General features: G+C 36.1%; 2 protein-coding genes across 5 annotated transcripts in view; both read left to right on the forward strand.

Annotated features, from left to right (window-relative positions):
* Nucleotides 1–903: 903 nt before the first annotated feature.
* On the forward strand, nt 904–4,457 carry LOC136844886 (uncharacterized). 3 transcript variants are annotated; one of them, XM_067114174.1, is made up of 4 exons: nt 1,039–1,184; nt 1,492–1,560; nt 2,290–2,421; nt 2,973–4,457. In XM_067114174.1, exons 1-4 carry the CDS (start codon nt 1,182–1,184, stop codon nt 4,164–4,166), a joined length of 1,398 nt encoding a protein of 465 aa, XP_066970275.1. In that variant the 5' UTR covers nt 1,039–1,181; the 3' UTR covers nt 4,167–4,457. The 3 variants fall into 3 exon arrangements, 2 of the variants coding, with proteins under 2 accessions (XP_066970275.1, XP_066970276.1); XM_067114175.1 differs by lacking the exon at nt 2,290–2,421 and having other exon boundaries at nt 1,040–1,184; XR_010855001.1 differs by lacking the exons at nt 1,492–1,560; nt 2,290–2,421 and having other exon boundaries at nt 904–1,184.
* Nucleotides 4,458–6,943: 2,486 nt separating this feature from the next.
* Nucleotides 6,944–10,188, forward strand: part of LOC136844888 (gamma-interferon-inducible lysosomal thiol reductase-like) — a 10,008-nt gene continuing 6,763 nt past the window's right edge. Inside the window, exon 1 of one of the 2 annotated variants that reach the window (XM_067114176.1) lies at nt 6,944–7,020. In XM_067114176.1, the coding sequence (XP_066970277.1) occupies nt 6,959–7,020 (62 nt within the window). In that variant the 5' untranslated portion in view covers nt 6,944–6,958. Of the gene's footprint in view, nt 7,021–8,582; nt 8,692–10,188 lie in introns of those variants that run through there. The other variant, XM_067114177.1, reaches the window with a different exon arrangement.

Below are 10,188 nucleotides of genomic sequence, written 5' to 3' on the forward strand. Positions count from 1 at the left end.
GTGCCGTCAAGGCTCCTTGCGTGGTGCACCGTAAGCATTATACACTAAAGGGTCTTGCAGCATTCCTTCGGCTCCTAGTCCTTGCTGCACCCACTTTTTAGGCTTTTAATTTACCACCGCTACCACTTCCTTTCTTCAGTTGTGCTGACCAACCTCTCTAACCATCATTTCTCCTGGTTCCCCCTTAAGAGATCCTTGTATTCTATCTCATTTATTTTCTGGATCTATTTGCTGTCCAACTACTCCAACTCCCTATTTCACTGTGTTAAACGCTGAATAGCCGAAAGTGCCCCCTCGGTGCTTGGTTTAACAGCCTAAATTTCATAAATCAATCGATGTTTGATTCATTTGTATTTGAAAATAATAATAATTTGGTTATTTACATCACCATTAAAGTTAACAACGCTCTAAATATCGATATTGTATGTTTCCCCAATTTTAACAGCCCAAAGAGCCGTTGCAGTCTCAAAACATCCCTCAAAAGATCTCCCCACATAAAAACAAACCCTTCTGCCCCAACACCAATAAAAATACGCCGATGTTTCTTCGCCACAATCGAGTTTTCTGTACAGCCGCTACAGCGCATAATCAAGGCCACCGAAAATAGATCTATCTTTCGGTGGCCTCGGTATAATGCTGCATGAGGCGCGGCCCATGAAACTTTAACCACGGCCCGGTGGTAGCCTATCCTATATCGTTGCCAGAAGCACGATCATGACTAACCTTAATCTTAAATAAAATAAAAACTACTTAGGCTAGATGGCTGCAATTTGGTAAGTTTGATGATTGGAGGGTGGATGATCAACATATCAATTTCCAGCCCTCTAGCCTTAGTTGTTTTTAAGATCTGAGGGCGGACAGAAAAAGTGCGGGCTGAAAAAGTGCGGACAGGAAAAAGTGCGGACAGAATAAAGTGCGGACGGACAGACAAAGCAGGCACAATAGTTTTCTTTTACAGAAAACTAAAAGCCTACCACGTCGTTACGATCGTTGCCAGCCAATTAAATAAGGGTCGTTTGCCATTTTCGATACCAATGTCACTCTCCCGCTAAACTTTGGCCAACGGTGTTAACGTAGCGTCCTTATAGTGACTTCTCGTCATTTGAACAGGTGATGGAAAGACGAACACTGTAGTGTAACTTTTAGTGACGAAGCTTCGGTGGAACTGAACTTTAATAAAAATGGTAAGAAACAGGAAGAAAGTTTTGTCTTAATTCAAGTGTAAAAGTGATATTTATTTAATTTATGGTCCTAAGGAATAGGTTGAGGACAAAATAGTTTAGACAATATAAGAAATGCATTTTGTTAGCAGTTCGGCATTTCAGTGAAATCTTTGAGGTGCTTGTGTGCTTTAATCAACAGTTTTCATCCATTCCTTTTTTGATTTTTCAACTCAGCAATACGGTGTGGAATTATTGCGGTTTGAATTACGATGAGTAGATAGTTTTTCTTGGGCAGCTTCTAATTTGATCTCTTCTTGGACTTTTTAAGACTTGGCACTCCCATAAGGAAATGGATGGATCAAAGACGACCGACGTGGACGTTTGGGGAAAACAAAAGGTAAAAGAAATTAATTAAGAGAGCAAATAGGTTTCGTCTAAAATGTGGAGACGGTAATTTTCGAAATAAAGTAGAAAAGTCATCATAGATGAGCAGTATTTTTCTCTCGAGCAAGCCCAAAACCTATACGCTTGCATAGCTGTTTATCTTGATATGTTGCCCACATGTTAATGAAAGAAAAATATCTAATTATAAACAATTTCAAAAACCATGAAGCTTAAAAATGGATTGATTGATTCCCACTGAAAGGTTGATTCTGGGTATAGCCCTTTTTTTTCAAACATTTACTTTGCAAACTTAATTTCTTCATTTGAAATTTTAACATTAGTTAATTCTTCTATTTTGAAGGAACTTCAGGACTTGACCGTATCCAATGTGTTTGACAGTTTCTCCTTTCCAGAGTGTTATGTTTAAAAGCAGTAGTAGTTTTTATAGCATAGTCAGGACCCTTTTCTGTACCATAAGGACAATTTATAAAATAAATAAATTTTTTTAAAACACGCTTTTATTAAAATGCACTAAAAAGTAAAAAATAATTTTGAGACACCAGGATTAAAATTATTTTTTTACAATTAATCAAGTCTACAAAAATAAAAGCGTAAACATGGAAGGAAATGCTACAAGAAAAGACATATATTTTCATTTCTTTTAGCACTTCCTTGCATGTTTGACGCCAATGATTATATTTTTTAGTGTTTAAAAAATTTGTTTTGTATTTTTTTTACACAGTTTAGTTTTGATAGAAATTGTAACCGGTTTATGACTAAAAAAAAAAAAAAAAATGAACGTGGTATCCTGTCGAGCCAAGGAAGGTTTGAGAAATCCGTCGAGGAGTTAACTTATTCTACCGAGTCAAAGAAGGTATGATCAATCCGAAGAGTTTCATACAAATCCTGAGATACTGGGAGAGGTCACTGTAGGCTCACTAGAGGTCACTGCTTAACTACCGATCATGTAAGGTTGTATTGTCACCGGGATTGAGTAACCATGCAAAATTTCAAGTCCATCGGACGAAGGGAACAGGTTGAAAATTGAGTTACAAGTTTTGACCTAAACAGACAGACAGACACACAGAAGTCAAGTTCAATAAAAGCATGCAATAAAATCCAAATATTTCTGAAGGTCATGCTGGAAATTCAGTCTGAATTGCATGGGTTAAGTAAAGGCCTCTGAAAATAAAGTTAAGGTAATTCACCGCCAAAAAACTATTATTATTGTGGTATACTGTTTAGTTTTTGGTTATGAAACATTCCGTTCGCCTTCCCTCATTTTTATTTTACAGATTTTATGCACCTTGTATAATATGAGACTGAGATTATCTTCTTTAGCCAAACTGAAATAGAAGTGAAATACAGATTTATTTGAAACTTTTGAATTTGTGGAAATGAGATTCTAAGATTAATTTCTTTCAGGCATCGCCATATAATAACTGGAAGGACGGACGCTGTGTAACTGACATCAGAACCATCATGATGTTTTACAGTGTGACACAGGAAGACGTGAGGACTATTGACTTGTCGGTGTATCTTTTAAAAGTGGACTCCTCAAGCTATTGCTGTTCCAAACGCCTAAGAAACAGAAGTAAATTGGAAAACTCAGGAATTGCTCGTGGGACCTTTCAGGAAGTTCCACCTGGTTCTGTGAACGAATGCGATCTCGGAGTTACAAATGGTACCAACCTGTCAAAAACTACCGTACCGGATCGGTTTGCAAAGAAGCAACTCGGATTTCCTAACGGATATTTACAGTGCTCCTGGTCCTACAACTATTACCTTGCGTCACTGCAATGTCCTCAGACTATTAGGAATAGAGTCCCTTGTCATCCTGCCACTTATACTTCATGTCGGCGCTCTCCGGCTACTGAAACTGAACATTCTTCTTCAATCTTTTGTACATCACCTCAGTGTTCAAAAAATAATGTTCAAAAACGCACCTCTCCAGCAGCAAACACATTATCTCGATGTTGTTTGAGTAACGAGCCAAGACACAATTATTATACTAGTAAATCAACGCAATGTTCTTCAGTTGGACACACTCATTCTACGGTCTCTTATGAAATGTCACGATGCTCTACAGTTAGTGAGCAAGGATACCATTTTTCTTCAGCTCCGTACACTTCATCACAATGTTCTCAAATACGTAAGCGACTGTCGAGATCTTCTCCAGTATCGTATAAATCTCAACGTTTCCTAGCAAATGAGAAACAGCAAGTTTCGTCGGCATCGCCTCAACGCTCTCGGTCACAACGGCAAACTTCTCAAGCCGCGTATACAACATCAGTAAGTTCGCCACCACAAGACGTTTTGCCAGAGTCTCCGACATACAGGGTACTACAATCTTCTCCGACTTCATCATACGGATTATCTTCTCCTCCAAATAGCAAGACACATTTCGGTTGTTCTCTGATCTCAGATCAATTAGTGCAGCATTCTCAAACTGGCGGGAAATTTCTCGCAGGCCCATATACACCTGTACAAAATTTTCAGACTAGCAGGAAACAGTACGCCCCTACTCCAATATCACACGAACCATCGCACCAATTTCAATATGTAAGGAGGCTGTGCGGGGCCTCAGATTGTTTACAAATCATTGTAAACGCCTCATAATAGAGCGACCCATTACACAGCTCTCGTATTTACCATTTCAGCAGAAGAACGGTAGGGTTTTCTTCGTGAACTGGTTCATCTACATAACGGCGGCTGAAACTAAGCAATTAGTTTAACAGCGAGTTTCCTAAATCTAGATTTATCGACAAATTTAAAAAATTCCGAGACGCATTTGGGTGAATAAGGAGACTAGTCAATACAAGAGAACGGATACCTGCTTTTCAGTTTAATACTCTGTGATTTAGTTTTAGTTTTGTCATGAAAGATTAAATAAATATTTCATAGATCAAACTTCGATTTTTCTTCATTCCCACAGTTTTATGTCAGTTATTCCAATGTTTAAGGTGCCAAACACGGCAAAACAGTGTAGGCCAGTCATTGTTTCGCCCTGTTTAGTACTAGCTCCTAGGGGATCAAATAGTTTTGTATATAGTTTGGGGAAGTAATTGCCATAGGCCTTAATTGGGTTGTTTGGTAGACAGCATCCTAATTTTTGGTAGGTCGCGAATAGCTCGGTAGATATGATACTAAAATGGCACCGGTGAATCTTTTAATCTCACTTAAGGTGAGGGAGAACAAGAACAGCTTAAATATAACATGCCACTGTAAGAAGCTGATAAAGTAAGGGGTCATTTAAACTGTCTTCTTAATGAAATTTCCGCCCAATACCTTAACTGGCAAGTCATGCATGTAATCTGAAAGGTAAGGGTAAATGATAATGACTCGTCAAATATAGTACTAGTTGCCTTTGCATTAGCAACAACGCTGCGAACAGTAGTGGCAAGTTGTCAACAAAATAATTTATGAAAGGCAGAGGAAAGTGAGTTTTTGGCACAAAAATACCAATTATATATTTCTAAAATTTTTTCCTTGTATTAAATTACTACCATTCGCGCGGAAATTTCCATTTTATCCGGACGTAGGACTGTTTGAGCGCCTGAACTCTCTCATTACTGTAAGGCCCCGTCCACACGGTCGAGCTCTGCTCTGTAGACTTTGCCTCTTTGCGGGCTAAGCCTGTTATGTCGTACGCATTTACGCTGCTGTCCGAACGACGTTGGCTGGATTGTGACAGCCTGGCAGTGACTGACACATTACCGATTGTGTACAATATGGATCGTAAGACACGCAAGAAGAAAATCGCGCTGCGTATTGTTGTAGCAATGTTTGCAAAGATAAAAGCGACAAGGCAGAAAAGGACGTGGTGTAAAGAGTGACTACAAAGAAGAGCAGTCATAGGAAGTCATTTGACGATATTGCGGGAACTGAGACATGACATGGCTATGAATCAGATTTCATCAACTATATGAGAATGGATCTCATAGTCTGATAACATTTCCACAATGTCTCCTCACTACTGTCGAGGTTTGATACTGATGGCCGTACTGCATCACCGGAGTTAAAAAATGACAAGGAGTTGAAGCACCATAATTTTGGGGTGCATTGATCTTCGCTTCCAGCTCCTGATTTTTTGCCCATACTTATTTTACGCATTTCCCTCCGATGCTGATTTCGAAGAAGAGCTATTTTACTTTTTACATCTACTTCACTCATGTAGGCGGCATTTTGCTTGAGATTGGTAGTGATTTGTTTGATTGCTGCAGTACTTGCGTCACAGTCTTTGTTGTACACTTCCTCTCGTACATCCCACAGACATGGATGTTGTCGATACAACGCTATCAGATTCAGAGTTAATTGTCGACCCAGTCGCTGTTCCTTGGACATATTTACTGGTTGAAGGTGGAACACGAGAACTGATAGCTCGTGGGTAATGCAGGCCTGGCAATAACTCCGCTGTAGTCTGACGTAATTTTTCTGCTATTTTTTACTATTTACGTTGTGAAAATGGTTGTTTAAAGGGATAAGTGTGCATTTTAGATAATTACATTATACTGAGGCACACACACATCTGTGTGTAAAGATGTATTAAATAAACAAGTAGAACAAATCCGGTTTAATAGGACCTATACATACAGTTTAATCAAAAGACACGTAGCAACAAATCACCTAAAGACATTAATAGTCTTCAACGAAGTTTATAGGGATATCATGAATGATGTAAACGAAACAGTAAGCAACACAAATATTTTGAGGAAATGCAGTCAATGAATATGAAACATACAGAAAACATATTTGAAAAAGGGTATTTACAAGAAAATAAGAACAAACTGACAAAGATAATTATTTACAAGATATTAAGACTTTATACAAGCCAGCTTCTATAAAAACATGTTGCTTACGACACACCTGCATGCCTTAATTATCAGCTTATGGTTATCGACCACTCTTGTCAACCAAGATTTATCTTGGTAATTAGAGAGCCCTCTCTTCTGAACCCTTTGAGATTGTGGTTCATTAAGACATAAATAATATTTCAGTACACTGGTTAATTTGCATTTAAAACTTTATGAAGGGCAAAATAACGAGAAACTCTTGCTTATTTTCCTTTATTTATTTATTTATTTATGAAGGTTTTACATGAAATTGCGCTTTACGGAAACTTTTCCGTAGGTGACGTCTTTATCCGTTTACCAGAAATATTTCCGTCAGTGAACAGCCCTGCTGCTGCTGCTTCAGGCGAAGCCGCGATACTTCGTTAAACATTAGGAAAGCCCTACACGAAGCTTTGCTCGCCGCTTCTCCGTTTCTGACGTCACACCGAGCAAAGTTCGCAGAGGAAAGCTCGACCGTGTGGACGGGGCCTAAGACTACTATACTGGAATACATATCCACATGTGAAGACAAAAACAGAAACGTGTTATGCTAAAGGGACTCAGTGTGGAGATTTTTAAATGCATGGTTCAATAGTTTGGACAACTGGGTTCCTCACGTGCACTAGGCCTGAAGGAAGACTGTAAGCAGCGTGACCATTGTGATTGTGTACATATCTTTTAAATATAATATAAAATAAAATGAAATTAAATATATATACTTGTCTAGACCCTTGGTAAGTTCAGTCAAGATATCTTAGAATACTTCGTTCTCTTCAAGATAAGATATTAAAAATTTCCAAGAAGTGTGGGTCTACGGCAGATGTTAGTGCGTTACTTTTGTACCCTTCGTAGGTGTGTGTGTGTGTTTTTTTGAAAGAATATTCGTTGGACTTCGTCCATTGCCATTTCATTTATTATTTAAGAAAAGAGGCAGATTATAGATTCTTGGTACCGTGTATACTGGTAGGCCTTAGCTTGGCAATACGTACTAAAATCTTTGTTTTTTTTCTGAAAAGTGAACGAAAAAATGAGAAACCAACGAATAGTTGTTTTTAAATTTCGTAATTTTCAATGCAAACATTGACACCAGAATACGAGCCGTGACAGCAGCGATAACTGTAGTGGACAACGTGATGGCTGTATTAGTAACTGTTGATTGATTGATTGATTATGAAATTTAGGTCTTGAAGACCAAGAAGCGCCGAAACCCATAAGGCAGATTATAGAGTCTTGGTACCGTGTATACTGGTAGGCCTGAAAAGCTTGGCAATACGTATAAAATCTTTGTTTTTTTCTGAAAAGTGAACGAAAAAATGAGAAACCAACGAATAGTTGTTTTTAAATTTCGTAACGTGACAGCAGCGATAACTGTAGTGGACAACGTGATGGCTGTATTAGTAACTGTTGATTGATTGATTGATTATGAAATTTAGGTCTTGAAGACCAAGCGAAACCCGGAAGTCCCATGGTAAGGATGATTACTAAAATCGCTGAAAAGTGAACGAAAAATGAAACCAACGAAGAGTTGAAATAATTTTCAATGCAAAATTGACATGATGTGACAGCGATAACTGTAGTGGACAAAATTAGTAACTGTTGACTGATTGATTGATTAAAATTTATTGTCCAAGAAGTAAATGATTCAGTGATGAAGATGAAAAATGATGACTGATCATGAAAAGGTGAATGAAAATATTGTCCTAGTAAAAAGTGTTAAAATATAAAAAAGAATATAAGATAAAAACCATAAAAAACAAATATATAAAATTTTATATTTAAGATATATACTTACTATATAAAATAAATCACAAATCTTTAATATTGAATATACTAAATTATGTTGATGACAATTAAATACCGCTGTGTTTAACAACGCTACCTCAGGAATTTTAGAGTTCTCAACATAAACCCAAAAATATTAAAAAAATGCTTTGACAAATTAAAATAGTTTCCAAACTGAAGAAAGTATGGAAATGACGCAAAGTAACAATGAGTTGCCAAGTACCACGGACTTAAAGCAGGGAAAACCGTTAAAAATATTCCTGTATCTCAAGTTCGCAACGTATATTTACATCACACTTGTGAGTTCCCTTGCTCTTACGTCAGCAGATAAAACTAACTAGCACACTAGATTCTCTTCATTTAACGGAAAAATAACGAAAAAACCTTGAGCATTTGTTTGTTCACATGGCTCAATGATTTCGAAACGATTTTTGTTTACAGTTACCAGTGAGTGCTTAACCTATGATATTTTCATTTATATGAGGTGAACGCACCTCTCAGGTCCTAGTTACTGTTGGCTTTTTGGGCGCGTAAGTATTAGGACATTTCAGGCGAATGTTATATTTGTTCATAGTGTAAACTGCACAGGAATATATATATATATATATATATATATATATATATATATATATATATATATATATATATATATATATATATATATATATATCTAAATACGCTTTGAAGGCTGATATAGATTTTCTTTCACTTTCCCTTCCTAGAGATTGATTAGTTACTGATTATCTGGCGTCGTTTCCCACTTTCAGAATTATTATTAAATGAAGTTACGGTTTCTACAACCGTGTTATGGTCGAGCATTGTACTAATATTTTCTTTTGTTCACAAGTCATAACTTGAATAAATAGCAATTTCAGAGTAGCCTGTATAATACAATTTGGTTGTTTGTTACTATTAGAATTATGTTGGTCTTTTGCCAGCACGGGTTCCTGTACATAGGATGCTTGTTTTTCACTACTACTGTATTATTATGATAGTTTTTTTTTATTTTTACATTTTTCTGCTAATGAAGACAAACTACGAATCCAGAATGTAAAAAAAAAGCATAATACGTAACACTAGCCTAAGGCTTAGCGTTTCCATACTATTTTGTATTCTCTGGTAAAAAAAAAAAAAAACACCTACACTAGCACTATAATTTTAAGAGGATTTTAATGTTAGAAGTAATACCGCAGCAAGTAAGATTTAATGAGAAACATTACACTTATACGTTTGAGCAGTTTAAGACATCTAGTTTAATTTACAATAAAAGAGGGAAGACTAAATAGTAGATTGGAGGGGCTAAAGTCGTTCTTATACAAGCGCCACTCAAATTTTACACTTAGACATTTGAATTTTATATAAACTTGTGGAAAGAGAAGACACATTACACTTCCAGAAATGAAAAAAAATAAGGAGTAACAGAGCAATTAAAGAAACAAAAATGAAAATAAATAAACAATAATATTGACACCACAACTACACCTGGTAAATAACGAAAGCAGATTAAATAGAGACAGAGGGAGAGAGAGAGTCGTGAACCTTGAATAACCAAGATCATTTTAACAACGAGTTTTAGATTAATTACTTCTTCGCTTGCAAATTGTGAAAAAAAAAATTGCAGTAAATTTTGCTCACATTACTCTCTGTCAAATCTAAAGTTCTCTAATGAATTCACCAGAACAATGGGAATGTAAGATTTTGTTGTCTGCATTAACTTATGAACAATGTGAGTCCTACAGTTGTAAAGAAGTAATCTGTCAAAGATTAATGAATTATCAAACAGCTTCAAATTATAATAATAAGTCTCTGGTGAAAAATTATGATTAAATAAATATATAAAGATATATATATATATATATAATAATCAAGATCATTTTAAAATATAGTTTTATATTAATTACTTCTTCGCTTATAAATTATAGAAAAAATTATATAAATTTTATATATATATATATATATCAAATCGAAAGTATATATATATAGAACAATGGGAATATATATTTTGTTGTTGCATTAACTTGGAACAA

This window comes from Macrobrachium rosenbergii, chromosome 13 (genome assembly GCF_040412425.1).
Source record: "Macrobrachium rosenbergii isolate ZJJX-2024 chromosome 13, ASM4041242v1, whole genome shotgun sequence".
Lineage (NCBI taxonomy): Eukaryota > Metazoa > Arthropoda > Malacostraca > Decapoda > Palaemonidae > Macrobrachium > Macrobrachium rosenbergii.